Here is a 25,118-nt window from a genome sequence, read left to right as displayed (position 1 = left end):
CTTAACAGAACAAACCGTACAGCACCTCATTTAACTTGTGTGAACAAGAGTTTGAAATTTTATTACAGAAGTGATACAAATTTTCCAGCTGTTATTTGGATGTTATATAAACACTGTATGTAACATTTTACAGAATCCAGCAGACCTGCTGAAAACAACTTGAAATAATAATAAAAAAACAACACGAGCAGTGTATAATTTGACAACCGTTTACAATAACGTATCCACAACTGATGCTGCTCATTTTCTTATGAACAGTTACATGCTTCGTTTGGCGATGACGACCTCTGGTAGTAAAACTCAGAGTCAGTCTAAGAACTCTCCTTCACCTCGGTGAGTTCCTCTATCCGCACCAACACGCTCTCGATCATGTCAAACGTGTGCAGGGCGGAGTGCAGAGCCTGAAAGAACATTGAAACACAGTCAGGTCATCGCTGCTCTTTGTTGGCGCTGTGTCAAGATTGTCGAGTGAACATGAAAGCCACTGACCTGAATCTGAGACTCAGGCGTCATGTTCGGCAGCTTCTCACTGCCAACGGACACAGAAAGCATGGACTCCCCTGTGGAAAACAAATTCATGCATTTCTTTTTAAATACTTTTTTACACGCTTATTTAGAGAAGTTTTTCAATCTTTGCAAAATGTTATTAAGTAATTTGAGAAAAGTGGGACCGAAATAATCATGCTTGTGTTGGTCTGACCTTTGGCCTTGCCCCTCTTGGTCTCCATGGTGTCATGGAGCTCCCTCTCGTAGTGAGCTCTCGACATGTTTACTCCAACACGTAATGGCTTCAGGAACGAATCTTCTATTTTATACAGCTCTGTCCAGATGCCTGTCTGAGGTTGAAACAACAGCAGGGAAACGACCAGAAACGTAGGCTGCAGGGTTGGAAATTAGCTGCAAATACTGGTAAAACATGCAAATGGCTGCTGGATTGGCTTCACTGACGAACCAAAAATAACAATGGTAATCTACTGAGTAGCTGGTAGGTTGTCCTTCTGACCACCTGATACAATGGCCGGTAACTTAATTGCACATAAACGAATCAAACCATCATTCACTGTGACTGACTTTGGTCTTTATTCAACTGGAAGTGTTGGCTGATATTTACTGGATCAGATCAACACTCACCTGGTTCTCTGTCACTTTGTCTCTGATGACGAGGTAACGCAGCAGGTTCAGAGACTCCATGATTCTGTTTAAAACAACACGCAAAGATGGACTCAGTAACAGGACTTTTACAAAACAATCCTGAGTCAGTTACGTAAATGTCTGAGAAATAAGATAGGGTACTTTCTAAGATTATAATGTCATAAATTAAATTATTAATGCCTTCAGGCCTTTCTGCCAGAAAATCAAGTGACGTAGTATAAAGAGCGACAAAGTTGAAATAGGGGGAAGCCGTGGTGGCTTATTTTTTTAAGACTAAGTTGACTTTTTAGGATGGATAAAGCTGCTGAATGCACACTGTGTAAACTTTAGCAGAAGAGCTGAATAGGCCTGTTTGTGTTAATTTTTTATTTCGACATTGCTGAGACGCCCATGAATGAGGTTCATCTGATGGTCTGGTTACATCCCGTACATCGACACAACTCTAATTTTTACCAGTGGCATCTGTCTCGTAATGAGATTTTTTTTTGTGTGACTTATTATATGAGATAATTTCTGAGTCTTTTTTTTGCACATTTCTGACTTGATAATCCCAGAGATTATTTGAGTTTTTTCACAGGAATTTACAATTTTAATCTCAAAAATTCAGAGTTTTTTCTCTGAATATTACCACCCTCTGTTAGCTACATTTTAACCTAGAAACAAATGGATGAGGTGTGTGTGTGTGTGCGTGTGCGTGTGTGCTGACCTGTCCAGGTACTGCAGGAGGTCGGTCTCTGGGCCGTCTGGCAGGATGAGAACTCTACGCAACAGAGGCAGCAGGTGAGGTCCCTCAAACCAGGTGTTACTGTTACCTGGCTGAAGACGGACAGACAGACAGACTCATTTAGCTCTTAAGTTATTGCATCAAAACAGGAAAGATGTCAACAGAGCAAACAGCCACCAAGAATTTAGAAAGCCGTCTCACCTGTAGGGCAGCGTCTATCTGATTCTTGATGTTTTTGATGATGTAGCCTTCGACTCCTGAGTGATTACCTGTTTTCAGCATGTACCTAAAACAACCAGTAAAGGTCAGTACGCTGCAGGCTGGAACAGAGAGAGAGAATTCTGAAGGAGAGGTGGAACTTACTGGAAAAAATTGTACTTGGCTTCGGTTTCAAACTTATCGATGCTCAGTTGGAACACCTTCAGACCTCTGGTTCTCTGTTGACAGAGGCACATTTGTAAATATATCTGTTTTTCAAAAGCTTTAAATTTGAGAATAATAGATGCAAATGAAATTTAAAATAATTTCAAAGCTACAATAAAGGCAAAAGTAGGAAAAAAAGTCATGTTAAGTTTATTATCTATGGCATTACACTTAGATAAATACACACTTTAAACCCAACTAATGTTACTTTTTTTCCTGCAAAATTGCTAAATTATATAATTTCATCCTTTCTTTTCTTGATATTTATTATGCTATATTTTTTTTATGATGTTATTGTCTTTTAAATTTGTTCAATTTGCAATCTGTACTCTTCAATGTCATGCTTTATATACACTCACTGGCCACTTTATTAGGTACACCTTGCTAGTACCAGGTTGGACCCCTTTTGTCTTCAGAACTGCCTTAATTCTTCGTTTCATGTATTCAACAAGGTGCTGGAAACATTCCTCACAGATTTTGGTCCATATTGACATGATAGCATCACACAGTTGCTGCAGATTTGTCGGCTGCACATCCATGATGTGAATCTCCCGTTCCACCACATCCCAAAGGTGCTCTGTTGGATTGAGATCTGGTGACTGTGGAGGCCATTGGAGTACAGTGAACTCATTGTCATGTTCAAGAAACCAGTTTGAGATGATTTGAGCTTTGTGACATGGTGCGTTATCCTGCTGGAAGTAGCCATCAGAAGATGGGTACACTGTGGTCATAAAGGGATGGACACGGTCAGCAACAATACTCAGGTAGGCTGTGGTGTTTAAACCATGCTCAGTTGGTACTAAGGGGCCCAAAGTGTGCCAAGAAAATATCCCCCACACCATTACACCACCACCAGCAGCCTGAACCGTTGATACAAGGCAGGATGGATCCATGCTTTCATGTTGTTTACACCAAATTCTGACCCTACCATCTGAATGTGGCAGCAGAAATCCAGACTCATCAGACCAGGCAACGTTTTTCCAATCTTCTATTGTCCAGTTTTGGTGAGCCTGTGTGAACTGTAGCCTCAGTTTCCTGTTGTTAGCTGACAGGAGTGGCACCTGGTGTGGTCTTCTGCTGCTGTTGGTTGGACGTGTTGTTGGTTCAGAGATGGTCTTCTACAGACCTTGGTTGTAACCAGTGGTTATTTGAGTCACTGTTGCCTTTCTATCATCTTGAACCAGTCTGGCCATTCTCCTCTGACCTCCGGCATCAACAAGGCATTTAGATGGATATTGTCTCTTTTTGGGACCATCCTCTGTAAACCCTAGAGATGGTTGTGTGAAAATCTCAGTAGTTCAGTCAGTTAAATCACCTGTCTTCCTCATTCTGGTGCTCGGTTTGAACTTCAGCAGGCTGTCTAGACCATGTCTACATGCTTAAATGCATTGAGATGCTGCCACGTGATTTTTTAAAAAAAGGAAAGAAATTGCTGAATTACAAACTGATGTAAAGACTTACCAAATCATTCCTCGGACACATCGTCATGACCTTCACCAAGTTCTGAAAACAAAAGGTAAAATCAATGACTACACATGAGTAAAGCTTCACACTGTGAGGATCATAGCAGAGTAAAAGCTGAGCTTCATGTGAATAACTGTGTTCACCTTAGGGACTGTGAGGAAGGCTCTGATCTCCAGCAGATCTGCAGGCAGACTGCCATCCTCCACCCGCACCAGACTCTTCTCATACAGCTCCTGCGTGACGGTAAACACACACACATGTGAGACTAACACAAGATCTAAAATAAACAGCTACTTATTTTAGACAGTACCTGAGTGTTTCTGCTCTCTTCTGAGAAATGTTTGAAAACCAAAATACAAATCTTTAATTCAATGTTTGAGTTTGACTCACCAGTCCTTTCTGAATCCTGGACTCCTCAGTTCTGTCAATAAAATACAAAATGTTAGTTTGGTTTATATCAACCTGGACCCTATTTTCCATGACTTTCATTTAGCTACTAATGGGAACAACAAATTTTGAAATTAGTCCAGTATTGAGCGAAACCAAAACAGGCTGCATTATAACCATTTGGGGTATTTGCACATTGCCAATATACGTCCATTGAAAGTGCTTGTTTTTGTCACTGACAGGTTCAGATTGTTATTAAGTGTCTGACAACTTATGAAAAGTTTACCGAAAGAGGTCGACCCCTTTGTTAAAGAGCAAGATCCTCTTTTTTTTAAAATCAGAAATAGCCCCGACATTGCTATCGCCAAACCCACCAGACTCAATTTAAATGTTTAGCAATTTTATCATCGTAAAACACGCTTCATTCAAAGTCAGCAGAAACAAAATTAAACTCACAAAAACCATCTTGGTTCATGTTTCCACTGTTCCAACAATCACCAGCTCTAGTTTGGTTCAAATAAACCCTTAAGTCACACAGTTAGATGTGAACATATACTGGCTCTTTACACGTTAAAATTACAGTTTATTTAAAGGGAATTTGGTGGGTTTGGGTGATACTGATTTTGGGGCTGTTTCCGGTTAAACAAAAAGGATCTTACTCTTTAACATAAAGGTCTATCTCTGTAGGGATACTTTCCATAATGTTGTCAGATACTTAAAATCACAATCTGAGCCTGTCAGTGACAAAAACAAGCACTTTCAATGGACGTACATTGGCAGTGTGCAAACACCCTGAATGGTTATAATGCCGCCTGTTTTGGTTTCGCTCAATATGGGTCTAATTTCAAAATTTGTTGTTCCCATTAGTAGCTAGACGAAAATAATAATCTGAGCCCATCAGTAGCAAAACAAGCACTTTTACTGGACATACTTTGACAGTGTATAAATGCCTTTAGTGGTTACATTGCAGCCTGTTTCGCAGCTGCCGGCTGCAGCATTGTCGCTTAATACTGAATCATTTTCAGTCACTTAGACACAAAAACATGGCGAAGGGATTGTAAAATACTTAAGTAGCCCTTTAAAAGTAAGCTATGTTGAGGGATTCGGATCAAACACACAACACACACCAAACATCAACTTGTAGATCCATGTCTGCATTTATTGAGTATGGCATTTGTATATGTGTGGTTAAATGGTGTGTGAGTAGTGGCTATATAAAAAAAACACTAAATTGCATGATTCATGAATTAGGAACACGTTTCGTCCATCGTTGAATTTTTTTTTTTAATCAGTTATAAAATATAGCTCCAATATGCCTTGTAAACTTTGAATTTATATCAGGAAAATGCTCTTACTTACTTTTTTCCATTTAAAAGTTTGAGTTTTACAGTTTTATCAGTGACACATGCTTTATCATTTCAGGTATCAACAGCTGCTTAAAAACTCAATTTGACTGATGAACTATCAAACAAATGCAGTGTTTTAAGTGTTAATTTATGAAAGCCAGCTGACAGCACAACACTGGAACAGCACAGAACAGACACAATGACACAGTGTCATGTGCTCACCTGGACAGGAGGAGGCAAATGTGCTCCATATTACACCGCAGACAGAACACAGGACTGTAAACACAGGCAGAGAGCCAGGATTTAAATTCTGAATATTATATTAAGGTATTCATACAGTACATCAGTGTCACAGTGATTTATGATAGTACACGTTTTTTACTATCTTACCTAAAAACACTGGGGAATGTATCTGCAGCCAGGTGATGGACGAACACCAGGTGAGCCAGGCTGGCCAAAGACTCTTTAGGGTAACGCACTTCCTCCTCCAGAAAGCCGGGAACCTGTTTTCTCTTCAGCAGAGCCTGAGAGACAAGACTGGGGACGGACTCTCCGATAGCACTGAGGGTGCTCTGCACAATACACACACACAGATTCATCAGCGACACAATATCTGAAAGGGGAATCTGACAAAATGTGAGTCCAGCATTTACGAATTCTGTATAAGTTCATGTAAATTGTGGTCTTGTCCAATTTGCAGGACCAGTCTCAACATTTATAGTGCAGTCAGAGGGCAGATTATCATGGTGAATGGATTTGCTGTACCAAAATCTCTGTCGCAAAATTCCTGAGGGGAGACACAGCCAGAGTGTCGGGATCCTTGAGTTGTACCTCCAGCAGAGGTTGACTCAGAGTCTTCATACAGCTGCAGGACAGAAAAAAAACACCAGGAGTCAAACCTTGACATCAGTGCTGAGTTCATGCTGCAGATATTTTATATGCAAGTCCGTGTTGTGAATTTCTCACTCACAACTTTAGCAATTCTGTCCGCAGCTCGTCCTCTTTATCCCTGCCCTGCACACCCGCCAACTTGTTCTCATTTTGTGTCTCACTGCTCAGGAGGTTTTGCCTGGCCTCGTGGACAAAAGGCTTGATAAAGTCTATCAGATCGGTGCAGCACCGACAAAGCGAGAAGACGTCATCCTCCTCTTGCTCCTTGGTGTGAGGTAGAGGCAGTTTGGCCACCTGGTCCAGCACAGTGGACAGGGTCATGCCCAGTGACGACGCCTTACGGCTGCCCAGACACAGCAGCACTGAGAGGAAGACACAGGTGAAATGGCTCTATTTGAGTTGACGTGATTTACGTATATTAGATTTAATATTCAAGGGAATGTTCTTTACCTTTCTGCAGAGGGTTCAACAGCAGATGGAGACTCTCTGCTATGGTGTCAGGGTCGTCCTGCTCCAGCTGCTCCAACAAGCCAATCAGCAGCTCTTTGGGTCTGCAGGTCTGGGAAACCAAAACTGACACTTAAAAGAACAATTTCATCCAACACTCAAGACAACATGCATCTACACACTGCTAATGTTTCATCTTATATTTTAATCCAGTCTTGTTATTTTGGTTAACTGTCGAGCGGACCTGCAGCAGGTGGTTGAAAATGGCGAGGCACTGAGAAAGCGTCTCGTCTTCTTTCTTCAGCAGAACCCGGATCAGGGGAGGCAACAGATTCCATCCCATACATCTCACTATGTCCTACAGAAAGAGTGATGGAGTGTTTATGCAGAAGTACAACCTGCAACACACTATGTGTTCAATCAATGGTCAGCTCTGAGTACCTGATTCTTTTCATCCAGGACGATACTGAGGACCTGTGCGCTGTTTCCCTCCTCGATGCAGGTCCGCCCAGAAATCGTGAATACGTCATGGTCCTCGGTGGTGTAACTGTCTTCAGGGAGGGCTTGCTGTGTGACATCGAGACAAATGAAGGAATTAAAAGAGAGAATATACAGACATCTTACCGCAGTGAATTGATGATAAAGTCATTCTTAAGGCAAAAATGCCTGTTTCTAGCATCTTAGTGAGAGTCTGCTGCTTTAAATTATGTCTGTAAGTATTCCTTTAGTGTCATTGTAAATTTTATGTATTTGGGGCAGCTGTGGCTCGGAGGTGAAGTGGGTCGTCCACTAATTGGAAGCTCAGCGGTTCTATCCCCAGCTCTTGCAGTCTGCATGTCGAAGCATCCTTGAGCAAGATACTGAACCACAAATTGCTCCCGATGGCTGTTCCATCAGTGTGTGAGTGAGATAGCAGGTGGCACCTTGTATGGTAGCCTCGGCCACAAGTGTGTGAATGTGACTCGTAGTATAAAAAGCGCTTTGAGTGGTCAGATGATTAGAAAGGCGCTGTACAAGTGCAGGTCCATTTATTTATTTGGGGGTTTGGACGTTTTAGTTGGACATGAGCAAACTATAGACATCACTTTATGATATGGGGAACTGTGAACGATACTTTTCTAGATTTATGGTTAATCAAGTTAGTCTAGACGTTAACATTAGTCCCACGGTCTTTGAATCATTATTACAACATAATATAAGTTATTCAAGGCTCTCTTAATATAATGTAGCATAGACAGTAGCAATGCAGCACCCTGTAAAAATGTCTCTTTTACTTATGACTGAAATGTTACTTTTCTAAACTGATGGAGCCGACTGAGGGCTCTAGTATAGTGGCATTGCTCACTGTATAACAGGGTGTCTACAGGTATCAGATAGTTAAATGTAATGCTTTTTAAGTCCCATTCAAAACACCTTGTAACCTGTAACTTTAGGATAAAGGTAAGTGTTATGTAGGAATATGGTTACTAGAGTGAGTTAAGTCAATCTACATTTTTCCAACATTAAAAATGTGGATTTTTATATAGAAAGGCTCCACCCATTTTGACAAAAAGAAATTTAAAAGTGGACAAATGAAATTAGATAAAATGTTTGGAGTAGTTAAGACCCCTCAAATTTAAATTTAAGGCTATTTAATGGCTTTTAAGGCCTTATTGTTGTAAGAATTTAAGATATTTTAAGACTTTACAAGGACCTGTAGACACTCTATATAAAAAATAAGATTATTTGTGTATCTGTGTGAAACCCAGACATGACGGTGACATGTAGGAGATTTGGATGCATGTAAAGAGGTGGGTGTGGTGTACTGAACCCCCTTCCTTTTCCACCGGAAGGACTCACACATCTCTGGACCACATCACTGAGCTGCTCCAGAGCCATCCCTGCTGTCTTCAGGTCAGGGTTTATCTTCACACAGTAGTCCTCCAAAAACAAACAGAACACTTCATGTCAAAACAAAACACACCATTCATACTTCACAATCAAGTGGATCCTAATTAAAGTTAGTTTATTTGCATCCCCTTCACATGTCTTCCTATATATAGATACAAACACATGACACAAAACATCTGACACCCATAACGTACACAGCTCAGCAATACTCACAATAACACCAAGACAAAAGTGTCCCTCAGTTGTACACGACTGAATTCATTATTTATATGTAAGAGCATCTTGGTTATGTTAAGGTTGAAGTCAGATAATAAGATAATTATTCTGTGCTTGTGTGGGCACTAAAAACTGGACAGTCAACCAACATAAACACAGGAGAGTACATTGAATGCTAGTGTAACGTTATAACTGAATTAGCTTAGCCGTTACCATGATAATACGCCTTTTCTTGTGCTAAACTGCCTATCAAAACACGGTCACAAACAGTATGCACTGTTAGCCTTTAAATAAGTGATAAACAAGACAAAAACAAAGCAGATACCCACCTGAAATAACTACATGTCCCACACAGCCCGGTGAAAACTACCACGCTAGCGCTAACTGGTGAGCGCGCTAACGGCCGGTTTGTCCGTTAGGCCTTGCCGTAGAAAGGATACGTCACAGGTCAGAGTTGAAACTGTACTAGAAACAACATGGAGGTAGAGGAGAGACGGAGGAGCGGAAGCTCCGATAAAACCTCCAAAAAAGGTTAGTTTACATTGAAAATGTGTTCTCTATTATTACTATTAAGATTTCTGGATATGTTAACAGCCTAACAGACGTCAAAAAAGAGTTAAAACATGTTGTTTAGAGGTGACGTTACTTTGTGAAGTTGCTCATTGACCGTTTGTCTCCACAGCACAGTGACTTGTATCTTTAGTGGTAAACGTACAGTTTTTCCTCGATTGCTAAGACACGTTTAGTGACACTAGGATCCTCATCATCTTTATTATCACCTTCTCAGCACAGCAGAAGTCTTGTCTCGCAAACGTGTTCACACTTCCTCCACATATTTTCCATACCGTTAAAAACCGTTAACCCAGATCTCATAGGAAGACCCCAAAACTACTGGACTAACTGCTTTAAACAAAAGAAAAACATGTACTCACAGCTGATAAAAATTACTCTTATAGTAATGAATCTCTTGTAGAACTTATACATCAACAGTCAGTCTGTATCCATCTAGTCCTTCTCTGTGTTGCTGTGTAGAAACATGGATCTAAGAGGCCAAAGGCAAGTAAAAAATGAAATTGAATCTAATAAAATGAAGAAAACTTTATTCTTTCTTAGGAGATGTCCCCCTTTCTTTCAATTCAATTCAAAAAGCTTTATTGGCATGACATTTCATGTGTTGCCAAAGCACAATTACAATTTAAGACAGTGAATTTAGAAACATATTAACAACAATGTTTTAGTACAAAATCATACATGTGAATTTTAAATAAAAGTGAAGGAGTAAATAAAAAGGCAGAGTGTGATCTGTGTTGAGATGAACTATATGTTGCTGTGTTGGTTGTCTCATAGGCTGTGACATGCAGTGACATATTTTGCTGCATCTATGGCGCTGACACTATTTTCTCCAAGTACAGTGGCATGCAAAAGTTTTGGGCACCTCTGGTCAAAATTGCCTTTATTGTGAATAGTTATGTGAGTAGAAAATGAACGAATGAATGTTGTGTAAATGAATGAATGTTGTTTGTTTGTTTTATACAATTTTAGAGTGACTAAAAGGAAAGGAGCACTATGCAAAAGTCTGGGCACCCCAAGACATTTGAGCTCTGAGACAACTTTTTAAAGGATCTCAGACCATAATTAGATTGTCAGGGTTCTGGGTTGTTCACAGTCATCATTAGGAAGGGCCAGGTGATTCAAATTTCAAAGCTCTGACTTCTGAAACCTCTCTAAACAGCTGCCTAGCACTCTGAAAACTAAAATAACTGATGCCCACAAAGCAGGAGAAGGTTATAAGAAGATAGCAAAGTGTTCTCAGGTACGTTTGTCCTTAGATGGTAATGTAATTAAGAAATGGCAGTTAACAGGAACTGTGGAGGTCAAGTTGAGGTCTCGATGACCAAGAAAACTTCCCAAGAGAGCTGCTAGGATTGCTAGAAAAGCAAATCAAACCCACGTTTGACTGCAAAAGATGACACTTTCAGCTCCTGGAACCCAACATGTTAAAGAAGGTTAAGGGTCCAAAACAACAGTCTGTGCTTTTAAGATGCCCTGTACTTTATGCAGGTGCTGAAGGTCATTGAAAGGTAAAGGTGTTAAATTTATACCCTGAGTTAACATTTTCTAAAACTCTTATAAGCATTTTAATCATGTTGTTGTTTGTGTTGCAGGAGGGAAACGCGTCAAAGCACTGACCGCTGAACAAGAGGCAAGAAGGTGAGAAAGGGCATCTTGTGTTGTTGTATTAATGCTAATGTCTATAGCTAATGCACCATGTCATACACTAATACTTACAAAAATTGTAGTTTGGTTATAGGATATTTTCCTCACTCTACTTTCATAATGATAACAATAACACAAGACATGGGACAACACAATCTTCTAATATGTCTTGTGTCAGGAGGGAGATAGTGAAGGAGAAGTTAAGGGAGAAGTTGGAGCTAGAAAAAAGAGCCCTGAAGATAGTGGAGCGTCTCCTGGAGGACAGTGTGGCTGAGGACTTCCTGGTTGACTGTGTATGTATCGTCCTTATTTAAATAGTCTATGGCAGTGGTTCCCAACTGGTGGGTCAAGGTCCATTCTGATTGGTGACTTTTATAATATTTCCAATTTTGCCTAGTTATTTTTTCAACTTATTACTGATTTGTTTGACTTTATGATCTATGGATACATTGCTGATTGTTTTTATCTGCGTCTTGTACGGCCTTTTTGAGTGCTTTGAAAGTTGCCTATAAATAAAATGCATTCTTATTAATATTATTATTGTTATTAGTCGTTGACATGCATGATTTTTAAGACATATATTTGTTTTGTAATAATGGAAGCAGTGAATTATGTTTTAATTCACCACACATTATAAGAGTATCATGGAAACAATCATGCTGAGCACCTTTTTCCTCCTCTTATTGTCTCCCTTCTTCACAGGCGAAGTTCATTGTTTCTGCTAATTATAAAGATGCTGTAGAGGAGAGATCCATTGCTAAAATGTGTGGTTATCCCATCTGCTCAAATAAACTGGGGAAGGTGAGCCTTTTACAAAAGACTTTATAATCCCTATGCAAGTAATAAATGAAATTGTCTCTTGTGTCTTATACTTCAAATCTAACTTAATGTCACTTTTTATTTTATAGATCCCAACTCAACAGTTTAGGATTTGTACAAAGACCAATAAGGTGTACGACATCACAGAACGCAAGGTAAATGCCGCCATGTGTGGATTTAAAAATAGATATTTTATTTTTATATTTGAAGGAACAGTCAAGATAAATATTATTGTTGTGTTTCTCTCTTGTGATCAGTGTTACTGTAGTAACTTCTGCTACAATGCCTCCAAAGAGTTCGAGCTGCAAATATCGAAGACACCTCTGTGGCTCAGGCAGCATGAGAGGTTTGTGTGCTGTTCACGTCTCTGTCCTTAATCATAACCATGAACTGATCATTAAAAATTTAAATTTTCTACATATTAAGACTGTGTTTACTTTCTTTCTCCCTGACAGTCCTCCAGAAATTAAACTGATGAAGAAAGGAGATGGGTATGTATTTGCTTCAGTGTTATATGTGATATGTGAATATTAAACACATACACTTTTTAAAAAAAACAAAAAAAACAAACTGATTTAACATCTGACCTGTGAGGATTACCACATTAATGAAAGCATAAAACAAACAAACAAAGACACATACACACACAAAAACCTCTAATCAAAAGGGAGTTTATAAAAATTAGTTTTTAAAAGTTTTGAAATAAAGCGGGAAAATGCTTTTTTAAAAAAAGGATGATTCTTACAGTGTTGAGATGTTTGACGTTTTAAATGTAAAATAGGTTTAATGATTGATAGACTAACCCAGTGTAACCTCTGTGTGCCCAGCGGGAGTTCTGGTGAGGAGGTGCTGCTGTCGGAGAGACGTCTCCAAGAAGACGACATCGAGAACCCACTGGCTGCTCACCCCGACGACCCCCACAGCTCTCAGCAGGGTCCTGCTGGAGGCGGCCACAGTGAAAGCAGCGACATTGAACAAGAGCAGGACTTTGTCTCCAGCGTGGTCTCCCAGCAGCAGGGACCCAGGGTGCACTGGGGGGACCTGCCGAAACGTACAGACGAAGACAAGAAAGGTGAGCGAGGGAAGATGGGGAGGCGAAAGAAACAGAGGAGAGAGGGAGGTGAAGAGGAGGTTGAGGGTCAGAGTCAGGGCGCAGAGAGGGGGGAGGAGTCACTTTCATGTAAAACAGAAGCTGGAACTGATGATGAGAAACGGCTGCACTCATTCAACACAATTCAAGACAAACCTAATGGAGAGCAGGTGACAGAGGAGAGAGGCCTGCCTGATGCACCCAGTGTGGACGAGGCTGCAGCTCAGTTGAATTTGTGCACTTTATCTGAGACAGTTGCTCAAACTGCTCCCCCGCCTGTTGACTCAACGTCCACACAAGCAGAAAGCACAAATCTACTCACTTCTCCACCATGTGAAGACTCAAACAGCCCAACAGAAAGCAAACATCTCCTTTCTTCAACCCTGATCAACACGAATCAGGACGACCACGACATGGCACTGACCAACCAGCCAGGCCTCAATATCACCCAGGTGGGTATGAGCAAGAGAGGGGCGGCAGGGCTACGAGATCTGCTCAAGAAAAACACTGCTGAAGCAAAACCCGCCTCCATCCGGCTGAATCTCCTCGAGTGCCTGAGAAGAACGTTAAAGGACTGGAGCACAGACGAGACTCTGAAGTTCCTGTACGGCGCTGACCATTCTCTCGGCTCGCCTTACGCTGATGTTAAAGAAGACAAAGAGGTGGAGGTGAAAGAGGAGGAGCTGGATGAAGACGACCTTGAGGATGAGGTGACCGAAGAGGATGCAGAAGGCGTTGATGCTGAGGTGCAGAAAAGACCATCTGCCGCAGCGCCAGACTACAGGACACTGCGGACGGAGACCCAGCAGCTGGAGCTGAGAGTCAAGGAGTTTTATAAGGGGACCTGGATTGTACCTGAGGAGGTAGAGGAGCCGCATGGAGACAAGGTGAGTGAAGGAAAGAGAGAAAAGAGGAGAGTTGTGAATGAAGGGCCTTGTTGTAAGAGTCAATGGCCACATAGAGGCGCTATATAGAAAATATGTTGCGTAAACATACATGATTGGGACAGCAGTAAGTGTGTTTATGTACTCGAGGTTTGCTCTTCAACACATCTTGCTTGTTTCCCCACAAGGTGACAGTCCAGGACCAGAGCACGAAGGACCCAGCTCTGCCGCTCGTTGACTCTCATGCTCAGCACCTCATTCAGAAACGAATCACAGTGGAGAAGCTCACCAGCTGGTGAGTGTGTGTTCTTATTTGTGTGTCTGAATGTGTATCTCAGGATGCACGATAATATCAGTATGACAGCTGCAGATAAAGGCTTTAAATTAAATACTGACAGGCAGCTGTCGCTTTACAGATACAGTTGGTAACTTTTTAAAAACAATTATTTGCTGAAACTGATACTGTCACTCTGAAAAAAATCGTGTTCCTCCTCTTGTAGTGTAGTGCTTCTTATTGCATTTGCTTGACCAGGGGTAGGCAACCTGCGGCGCTGGAGCCATATGCAGCTCTTTAGCCTCTCTCCAGTGGCTCTCTGTGGCTTTGACAAAAAAAAATCACATGACACACATTTTTATTTTTATTTTATTCATTAAAAAAAAAAGTTTTACCATTTGGTCAACTTAAATGTGCGTCTGCGGCCTGGCACCTTTTCCTCAAAATTCTGCCATACCTCACTAGCAGTGGCTAGTCTTGAGCCTCCCTTGCTAGGCTAGCAATGGATTACAAATCCATGAAAGCAGTGGTTCCCAACTGGTCCAGCCATGAGGTCCAGATTTCTCCTTCGTCATTAGTTCAGGGTCCACACAGTTTAATATATTCAGCGTCATACTTGCGTTTGGCCGTGTCTCAAGCTAGTTTGCTGTCTCTGTCAAGTAGCTGTCTGTTAATCTCTCACTCTACAGCAGGAAACCACGCTTCAAAATAAAAGCTCTGTGCTGGAAAGTCACTGTACTTAAAAATAAAGTGTGTTTTTTACAAACTTGGTATGTTTGTGAATCACTGGCAGACCCACCAGTTGGGAACATAAATCATAAATAGCCCGCTGCAGAGGAGCCATCTTGTAGTAAAACATATTTTTGAATGCTCTTTTAGACCTATTTTTAATATCTATAAGCTAATTTAGACTTACTACACAGTGTTACCACAAGGCTCAAATATGTTTTGTGGCTCCAGGCAGATTTTTTTGAATTATTTTTGGTCTAAAATGGCTTTTTTGATAGTTCAGGTAGCTGACCCTAGACTCTACCGCGGCTGAAGGAAAACATCCAGTCAGAGTCGAGGAGTCTCTAATGTTGCCGCCAATCACGTCAATCAATGCTCATGAATTGCAGTCAAACTAGGCACCTCTGATGAAATGTAGATAAAGATTCTGTTACTGCATTGCTTAATCCTCACCTAAGATGTTTTTAGAACATATTTTAGTGACTGTTTAGATGTAACATGGCAACATTTGCTCTGGCTGGTGGGCTGGGCTTGGTTTCTCCAGTGTTCCCAACATGACGGCCAGGTCACAAACTTTCACATTTAACAGCTAAACAGTACACTAAAATTTCTGAAAAGGTTTCAGCTGAGAAATAGGCAATGCAGTAACAGAATCTTGATTTATATTTGATCAGCGCTGCCTAGTTTAACAGTTTTAGCAGCTCATGAGCAGTGACTGAAATGACTGACAGCTGTCAGCTGCACTATGACGACGAGGAGGAACATGATATTTATGACTGATCATCTGTCTCATGTAATACTGTGTGAGTATAGTGACAGTCTCAGAAAATATGTACAGTAAATATATTTACAGTAAAAATGAATTTGTCTTTGTCCCACTTTTTTTTTTTTTATCTCTGTGTTGTGTTGCAGTCTCAAAAACGTTGTCGGCCCTCTGCGTCTCGCCATGAGTGACATCTCCACTGACCTGAACAACCTGGTCCGGACATTCAGGTCAGTGCAGCTCATGCAAACACACACTCTTCTCTGCAGGTCTGGTTGCATAACATCACCCAGTCATGCTCTTTCTTTTTGGTCTGAACATCTTGGCATGGCGACGAGGCCTAAAATGTGTCACAAGACTGGCTTTTTAACATTATGAAAAGGCAAATACATTGTGTTGACAGGGCATCATGGTTCACATCAAGTTGTATATATTTCTCCAGAGTGTGTACTGAGTGATCTGTAACCCAGTGTGATCTGTAAACTGTCTGCTAGCAGCAACAAAAACATCCATCTTCCTGAGACCTCTGATAAATTTAAGAGAAATAAGAGCATTAAACTTGTAATGAGCAAATGGATTATATTTAAATTCCTCAACGTTGTGGAGAGATCAGATGAAGAACTCTGGTGCCTCCTACAGGTAGGAATCAAACATGACAACAACAGGAGTTTTTATCAACTGTAGACTTTTTTCACAGCAGATATTTTACATGTCAAAGCAGGACTGAAATTCATCAAAATTTAGAGGAACAGGCAGGCTGTATACATATGAGTCACATTTTAGTTGATTAAACGTTTTTAATTCAATGTATAGGCTAACCAGGAGTTAACTCTTGGCACATGGGAGAGGTTTCAGCTGGTTTCAATCTGCAATCCTCACCACTAGATTAGGGCTGCCACTAACGATTATTTCCATTGTCGACTAATCTGTCGATTATTTCTTCGATTAGTCGACTAATCATTTCATCGAAAAATGTGTTAAAATGTTGAAAAATGTCGGTCTGTCTCGCCCAAACCCCAAAATTACGTCATCTAATGTCTTGTTTCATACTCACGCCAAAGGGTTTTAGTTCACTGTCACGGGAGAGTGTGTAAAGCTGCCAATATCTGAACGTAAGAAGCTGCAATAAGAATATTTTGGGGTACTTTTATAGTACTTTTCTATGAAAAATCACTCAAACGGATTAGTCGACTACTAAAATAGTCACCAATTATTTTAATAGTCGATTAGTCATCGATTAGTTGACTAATCGTGGCAGCCCTACACTAGATGCCATTAAATCCTTCACACTGCTCTTGTAATCTGAACATAATGGCATTTTAATGTTGCATTTGTTACATAATAGAAATGTAAAAAATCTTCCAAACTTGTACCCAAATTGAACATTTCCTGCCATAGAAGTACTCTGCATTCCCATTGGCTGCTGAGGATGTTTTCTACAGCAGTGCTATTAAATCACTGTGCAGTGAGTAACACCTCCAGCATCCTGCTTCCAGGAATTCTCTTTTCTGCTGTCGCAGGCCCTGCGGACAAGAGGCTCAAACCAACGAATATACACAGTGCTGTCACAGAAACATTCATCACTACACTATTGCAGGCAGTGTTTGTGGTGGGCGCTCCGGCCTCGTGCACATTTTGTTCTGTTTGTTTTCTTATCATCTGAATCAGGTGATTTTGACACTTGCCTATAGAGATGGTTGCTGCTACATGGTGTTGTGTTTATGTTCATATATGTTCTGTGGTTATCTGCATCACATGGACAAATGCCCCTGTACATCTTTGAGTTATGACTGACCTGTTGCTCACTTTGTGTTTTTTTTAATAACATTGCAGGTTCACCAACACAAACATCACCCACAAAACTCCAGAGTGGACCCTGATAGCTGTCGTGCTTCTTCATCTGTAAGTTTATGGTGTGTGTCTGTGTGTGAATGTGTGGATGCACCGTGACAGCTGGACAGTCTGCTCCTCAGCTTGAGAGGAGAGGAGTGAGAGGGAATATAAAAATGATAAGGAAATCAAGGGCCATAGTTTCCAAGGAAATACACCCAGTTAGCAAACTTGAAACCTCTGTTGTTCACTGCCCAGGTGTGTGCTGCTGTTTGTGTGTGAACTAAACTTAATTAAAACGATATATATCGGGCGCCAAGTGGTTTAGTGGGTAGAGCAGGCTTTCCATATGCGAAGGCAAAGTCCTTGACGCAGCAGCCATGGGCTCGATTCCAGCCTGTGGCCCTTTGCTGCATGTAATCCTCTCTCCCTTCCCCCTTCAAACTAAGACTGTCCTGTCTAATAAAGGCAAAAAGCCAAAAAAAAAATCTTTAAAAAGATATATATAGATATAAGATTAGAGGTACTTATCCATGGTCAGTGTATTACATACAGTCGATGTTGGTCTGCACGCCCTGACAAGCAGGCAGCAGTGCCACAATGGAAGTTAAGCAATGTCCTGCTGTGGACAGGGGCAGCAGCAAAACGTATTTTAGCCACCTAAAAAGATCTGTATCAGTTTAACTGTACAGTTTATTTTGAATATTGTCACCTCTTTCACCTCACCATCAGACAGCCCTTTGCCACTGGAACTGAAGCCATGATCTACGGTCTCCTCATAGCCATCAGACTCTGTTGACAAATGTAGTAATATTACCTCGTAGAACATGGTAGTTGCTGGTGTAGCGCTGCCTCGATCAGTGAGGGTGCTTTCCTGTTCACACTGACTTCTAACAAACCAACTAAGAGGAGTAAACATGAAGTTATATCAACAGACAGGTAATCGTTGATTGGACAGTTTTGGCAATTGTCATCCTCCATCGTCAGGATCCATATGGAGAAATCAAATTTCTGACAGAAGTCCGTGCAGGACTTTAATGCTTCTGATGTGTATATGTATGTTCTGTCGTGTCACAAAGAGCTCATGAAGAAACAACTGATCATAAACATGATTAGCATTAGACTGGAAATCGGCTGCGTGTTATGGAAAACGACTAACAGGTAGAGAAAGGATTAAAGGGTGGCGTCTTGTACAGTAATGATTCAGAGCTTAATATTACTGAGATCAATGTCACATACTTTCTAATAGACTTAACAAAGTGACAAAGTACATAGTCAAATACAAGCACAGAAGTTTCAACAGCTTTTCAATCAGGGAAAATACCCGAGCTGACGTGCATATGTGTTACTACAGTTACCAAATGATTAGCATAAATTGGTTATACATGACCTTATACAGATCAGTTATAACATCACAGATGGATTTTCCCGATCAGCAGATGGATATTTGAGTAGTTAAGCTTTTGAAATCATACTAAACTTGCTTATCTGCTATCATAAAATCCTGCAGTTGGTTCGTGTGCTTTCACACCAGAAAAAACAACGCAGCAGAGTCCGCTTGGAAGGACCAAAACCCACCTTTTCAAGCAGTCTCAGTTGGGTTGTTTGGTCTGCACCAGGGTTTGATTGACAGCTTTCACACCAGCCTAAACGAACCATACAACCAGTTTGACAGCAAGGTAAAGCAGTGAAAATATACTAAATGCAGCGTCTAAGCAAACTGGTATTGATTTTTCTAGGTGGCTAAAATATGTTTTGTTGCACAGCAGTTCATTGCTTACCTTCTGTGACAATACTCCTGCTGGCTTCTCCACACTGGGGGCCAGTGCCATCCACCATCTACTTTAGGTAACACACTGACTATGGATAAGCACCACATGCAACCCCACTTCAAAAAATCTGAACTATCCCTTTAATAAAGTGACGCTAAAATCAAAGCAACACAACAGCGTCTGCTACAGTTAAATGACCCTATTTGTGGCTTTGATTCACATCCAGCTTTAAAGCTTCATTTTGAGAAGATGCTACATGGCGTGGCATTGTTTTTAGCCCATGCCATATGGTGTCTATGTTTGTGTGTGTGTGTTGCTGGCAGTTCATGGACAGTTCCGTGCTGCTCCCGCCTAAGTACACACAGACGCCTCACGGCCTTATCTCCACCTGATTGCCCCTCTCCAGATCCGTGATGCAGGACAGAAAGCACACACCAGCAGCCCTGTACATGCTCTAGTTAAACACACACACACACACACAGTTCCTCTGTATACATCCAGGCAAAATGAGCACTTTAAATTGCCCCGCCTGGGAAAACTTTCACCTGATGCCCGCCTGACTTTGATTTATGACTACCTCGGTGACCCCAGGTCAGTTTGCATCAGTATCATAACTTACATTGTGAGCTCTCTCGACCTTAACAAAAGAATTCAGTAAGTGCTGTGCAGCTTGACGGGCAGTAGGTGACATGGATCTATAACTCTTAAAGCAGGGGAGCCTTGTTACGGCAAACTCTGTCCTTAGAGAGCGCTGCAGAGAAACAGACTGCAGTGTAACCACTCAGGACATGTTCACACTGTCAACTGTCCACTAAAAGTGCTTGTTTTTGTCACTGACAGGCTCAGATTGTCATTATAGGTGTCTGATAATATCATGGAAAGGATCACTTCTGAGATTGACTTTTATGCGTAAAACATATTACACAGGATTTTCCTAGAAAACAATGTAGAGACTCATACAGACGTAATCCCTCTTAATTATCACTTATGACCCACTACAAGTGTGTGACGGTGTATTTTTGCGCCGAGACTCTGCCCTGTGCTTGGATTTTCTTATTTCCTTTTTATATTATGTGTTGAGGATGTTTATGATCGTGTATCCCCACAGCACTCAGGTGAGGTCTAGGTTTGTTAAAAGCTAGCACCCAGGTGCCAGACTGTAAGCAGCATGTATCAAAGAGATATGGCGTCACAAAAAAACCCACAACTACAGCGAGGTGAAACACCATACAAAAGTCAATCTGGGGTTGGCTTTTACTTTCAGTTTTGCTGGCGAGCATGTAAGCAAACAGTAACAGACAGTCCTGCATAGTATGCCTTTAAAGAGTTTGCTCTGTTTCGATCAACCAAAAACAGCCCTGAAATCACCGTCACCAAATCCACCAGACTCCATTTAAAAAAGTATTAATTTTAGCGTGTATATAGCCGGCATGTTTTCACATCTAAATGGTTGAATTAAAGGTTTATTTCAACCAAACTAGAGCTGTTGAATGTTGGAACAGTGAAACAGTGAAGCTAGACCTTTTTTGTGAGTTTTATTTAGTTTCTGTTGTCTTTGAATGAAGTGTGTTTTACAATAATAGAATTACTGTTTATTTAAATGGAGTCTGGTGGGTTTGGTGATGCCGATTTGAAGGCTGTTTCTGGTTAAACAAAAAGGATCTTACTCTTTAACAAAACAGATATATCTTTTAAGATCCTTTCCATGATGCTGTCAAACCCTTATAAAAACAATCTGAGCCTGTCAGTGACAAAAACAAGTACTTTTAATAGTCGTACATTGACGTGGCACAAATGCCCCGCATGCTTACATTACAACCTGTTTGCCGTTGCCGGCTGCCGTATTCTTGCTCAATATTGGACCAATTTGGAAAATTGTTGTTCCCATTAGTCACTTAGACACAAAACATTAGAAAAAGCATCTGATTGAAAAAATACCAAACCTCTCCTTTAAATATCATGACATAAATTAGGTTGCGAAGCTGAGATACTGGGAGTTGATCTTGAAAATATTGTGGACAAACTGGAGTTTTTCAGCTAAATACGATGTCTTTGATATTCTCTCAAAAGCAGTCTACTTTGGGTTGTATGAAATAGATTTAACATAATTATCCTACACACATGCTTGTTAATCTTTTGGGTTGTGATAAAACATTTTTTGACCCATGTGTGGGGGAAATTTAGACGAGATTTATCATCTGTGCACTGTGACTTTGACCTGATTGTAGGTGTCCTTTGATGTTGACAGATGATGTTGAGGGATAAATGTTTAAACCACTGATTTTATCTGACGACCCACTTAACAAACTGCATTTATTACATTCTTAGATATTGCGAGTGGTTGCATGACAAGCCACATGATGGCTCAGCATCGTGACAGTTGGCTTTTATTCGATCCGACTTAGATCCCCGGCCCCTCCAGAAACATTTCTTCTCTTTGTCACACGTCCCACTGGTACTCTATGATTTCATTAGTTGCCATTTAACTTCAAGCTCCTCCATCCTTCCATTCCTCCACCATGAATAATTTGGTGTGCTGCCTTATCTATCTGCTGCATGGCAGCTGTGGGGCTAGTCTGGCCTCTTTTGTTCAGGCCAGCTGAATAATGGATGGCCCCCCTGCAACACTAGACCCTGGGGTGAACCGGAGATTAACCAGCAGTGCACCTCCACACAGGTAGACAGGACAGGTAGAGGGGGAGGGAGGAGGAGGGGGACAGGGGTTAGAGAGGTGACGGAGATCAGGTGGAAGGTTGCGAACAGTGGATTTAGAGCTGGAGGTAAACACTCTTTACATAGGCGTGTTGGTCTGTGCTGATTTGATAGATCATGACACAGTTTCTGTACGGATGTGAAATTCAGTGTCACTGCAGGGATAATGATACTCAGATGCCAGTTTATTAGGTACACCCAGCTAAAATGAATGCTGTCTGATACAACGACAGCTGCAGGTAGCCTTACATTGTGTGTAAGTCATTTTGAAAATGTTGTAGGTTGTCAGAGACCATTATTAAATATGCCTCTTTTTGAGGTTTTACGACAAGTAGTGAAATTTAGATGTTACTGGATAATTGTGGTCATCGTGGAGTTTGTATGCAGGCCCACATGTATCTTGGTTTTGATCAGTTTTTTTTTTTTTTGGTGTGTCCCGGTCATGAGTGGCACATGTAAATATCCAGCTCTGTTGCCAGGAAAAAAAAACATTGGGAATACATTTCTGCAAACCATGGATATATGACATTTGTTAAAATGATGCACTTCAGATGACACATGTACAAGTGTCTCATCAGGAGCAGCAGACCACTGTCTGAGGGTGTTTTCACATATAGTCCTTTTTAAACAAACTGAACTCAGTCCTCTTGAAGTGCACCAAAAAGTGGACCAACAGAAAAAGGGGCTCAGTTCTTTTAGTGTTCACATTGTCAGTTCATTTAAAAGAGGACTAAGTTCTCTTCCTGGTCAACTTCAGCTCTGATGGGGCCTCAGTTCTCCCTATGTTCACACTATAGCCTGTATATGATATATATTGATGTAGTTTTGATTTTACTTTGACATGGCACTGCAGTGTGGTTATGAAGCCCCTCACTTTCAGATGAACTTAAAAGTGGAGGAAAACCTTAGCACTTCTGTGCTGTAGACTGTTGCCGTTTGATGTATTCTATATTCCACATGTGGAGACGTGCAGTATCATCTGTGGACCAAACTACTCCTCGTCCTGCATCCTTAAGATTCAGATTAAAGACAATTGCAGTGGAGCACTTTGTGTTCACAAGGCACAGGTTAAGTGAACCGCACCGAGGACTTGAAGTGAACCGAACTCAGACCACCCCCAGAGGTGGTCTGAGTTTGGTTCCCCTCAGAGGGGTCTGAGTTCTCTTGGAGTGTTCACATATGTGCAAAAAATGCTGAGTCACCGCTCTGAGTCTGCTTAGAGGGCTGAAAAGGACCAAGTGTGAAAACACCCTGAGATAAGCAGTTGTGTTTTTTTTTAACGATACGTGACATGTCCAGCTGTGTTTCCGGTGACAGCAACCGACTAATTCAAGCCAAAACATGCTCCTTTCCAGACCATAACCAAGTGTTTTTGTGCCTAAATCTAACCACACGTTAACCACCGTGTTGGGAAAACATAAAATTGAAAATTGAACCATAAAGTTTAAACATATTCACCATATGAAATGTACAAATGTAACATATCCTTGGTTTGCTAAAACCTGGATATGCTAACTCCACTACCAGGATACTGTGACATGTTAACACATGGTTTCTGAACATTCTCTGTTCACAGACAAGTAAGTGGCCGAGATGTTCAGGAGTCAAGACAAAACTGCACACAGACAATCAGAAGTACTGATGTGATGATGTGTAGAGGGAGATGAACAATCAGTTTTCACATGCTCCATGTAAATGTCTTATTTAAAATTAAAGGGACAGTTCACCCCAAAAGCAAAATTACACATATTTCTTCTTACTTGTGGTGCTACTTATAAGTCTAGATTGTTTTGGTTTGAGTTGCAAGTTCATGTGGGAACTATTTTTTTCTACTGACCTACACCTGCGAACTGTATCACTGTGCAAAAAGGGGAGTACATCTACTGCTAGGTCACCTAGCATCACCACACCAAGCCGAGTGCCATCTAGTTCCATTATATTGGAGAGAAGGCAGACATCTCTACAGCCGATATCTCCAACACTCTGCAACTCACACCAAAACAATCTAGATTAATAAATAGCACCACAGGTAAGAGGAAAAATATGTATTTTTGATTTGGTGGTAAACTGTCCTTCAAACTCTTAAAACTAGGACACTAATGTGCATGTAAACACATTCCTGTAAGCAGTTAACAGAGGTTTGTTATCTGGGTAACTGCTGAGCAAAAACTAGAACCCCCTGAAATAAAGTGCTTGAGCGGATTTGTTAAAAGTTGTGATTTGTGTTTGACTCATAAGTTTTCCATATGACTCAGCAAACCTGTTTCTTTGAGAGCGACATGAACAGCAGCTGCTCAGCAGCACTGTATAACTAAGTGTGACAACTCGTTGCTCAGATAGGAACCTTACTGCTTCATAATAACTTCACATTCATACAGTGTTTGGGATGTTACTGTAACAACAGCAGACTGGGGTTAGTGTGTAGGTGTGTGTGTGACTGTGTATGATTTTGTGTTTCAGGTTGGCGGAGGTGTCTCCAGTTGTGCGAGAAGCGTTGGAGACGCGAGCATCAGTGGAGTATTTGAACACACTGATGGAGGAGCTCGGTCTACAGGAGCAGGACCTTCTGAACTTAGTCCAGCTGTTTAAAACCCCGACACACTGACACACACACAGACACACACACAGATGGACATATGAACAGTAAATATACATAAATAAAGAAACGTTTGTTTGCCACAAATAAAATTGGTTGCGATAACTTTTAAAGCCAAAGCTCACGTCCTTTTTATTGTATTTGTTCACTCCTCATCCAGGATACAGGAGGGCAGCCTGCAGCAGTGAAATGAAGTGCATTTACTCAAGTACTGTGCTTAAGTACAAATGTGAGGTACTTCCTTCTCATGCCACTTTCTACTTTAACTCCACGAGAGCTCAAAGGGATATATTCTCCTTTTTACTTCACTACAATCATTTGACAGATTTTAGAGGCGGGAATCACATTATGATATTGTCACAACACTTGAGTCAAGATACAGTATTACTGTGATTGTAAACGTCTTCTGATATGGTATGTTATTGTGATAAAATATATTGCGATATACTGTGATTTACTACCCATTTTCAGCTGCAAGTAATGTTTGATCTA

At 41.0% G+C, this 25,118-nt stretch overlaps 2 protein-coding genes across 2 annotated transcripts; one reads left to right on the top strand and one right to left on the bottom strand.

Annotated features, from left to right (window-relative positions):
• Window positions 1–35: 35 nt before the first annotated feature.
• glmna (glomulin, FKBP associated protein a) lies at window positions 36–9,378 on the bottom strand. The gene is made up of 19 exons (XM_050033737.1): window positions 9,270–9,378; window positions 8,674–8,754; window positions 7,276–7,401; window positions 7,079–7,192; window positions 6,838–6,946; window positions 6,467–6,749; window positions 6,262–6,361; window positions 5,887–6,068; window positions 5,719–5,772; window positions 4,154–4,184; window positions 3,907–3,996; window positions 3,761–3,802; window positions 2,240–2,313; window positions 2,078–2,162; window positions 1,859–1,968; window positions 1,132–1,195; window positions 701–836; window positions 490–560; window positions 36–401 (listed from the first exon to the last, which is right to left on the bottom strand). The coding sequence occupies exons 2-19, from the start codon at window positions 8,710–8,712 to the stop codon at window positions 312–314; spliced, it is 1,800 nt and encodes a 599-aa protein (XP_049889694.1). The 5' UTR covers window positions 8,713–8,754; window positions 9,270–9,378; the 3' UTR covers window positions 36–311.
• On the top strand, window positions 9,373–24,745 carry rpap2 (RNA polymerase II associated protein 2). Its single transcript, XM_050033735.1, has 12 exons — window positions 9,373–9,471; window positions 11,106–11,151; window positions 11,336–11,450; window positions 11,860–11,958; window positions 12,066–12,131; window positions 12,234–12,322; window positions 12,432–12,467; window positions 12,804–13,953; window positions 14,139–14,245; window positions 15,866–15,946; window positions 17,550–17,618; window positions 24,491–24,745. Exons 1-12 carry the CDS (start codon window positions 9,417–9,419, stop codon window positions 24,633–24,635), a joined length of 2,058 nt encoding a protein of 685 aa, XP_049889692.1. The 5' UTR covers window positions 9,373–9,416; the 3' UTR covers window positions 24,636–24,745.
• Window positions 24,746–25,118: the final 373 nt, after the last annotated feature.

Source organism: Epinephelus moara, chromosome 21 (assembly GCF_006386435.1).
Source record: "Epinephelus moara isolate mb chromosome 21, YSFRI_EMoa_1.0, whole genome shotgun sequence".
In the NCBI taxonomy this organism is placed as follows: Eukaryota; Metazoa; Chordata; class Actinopteri; order Perciformes; family Serranidae; genus Epinephelus; species Epinephelus moara.
The sequence above is the reverse complement of the archived record's forward strand: the minus strand, read 5'-3'. Positions and strand labels throughout refer to the sequence as shown.

Coding starts and splice junctions, on each gene's coding strand:
- glmna (XM_050033737.1), bottom strand. CDS start 8,712: ATGGCTCTGGAGCAGCTCAGTGATGTGGTCCAGAGATGT. Junction 7,402..8,673: donor GTGATGTGGTCCAGAGATGT/GTGAGTCCTTCC, acceptor GATGTCACACAG/CAAGCCCTCCCTGAAGACAG. Junction 6,069..6,261: donor ATTTTGCGACAGAGATTTTG/GTACAGCAAATC, acceptor TGTATTGTGCAG/AGCACCCTCAGTGCTATCGG.
- rpap2 (XM_050033735.1), top strand. CDS start 9,417: ATGGAGGTAGAGGAGAGACGGAGGAGCGGAAGCTCCGATAAAACCTCC. Junction 11,959..12,065: donor GCTCAAATAAACTGGGGAAG/GTGAGCCTTTTA, acceptor TTTATTTTATAG/ATCCCAACTCAACAGTTTAG. Junction 12,468..12,803: donor CTGATGAAGAAAGGAGATGG/GTATGTATTTGC, acceptor CTGTGTGCCCAG/CGGGAGTTCTGGTGAGGAGG.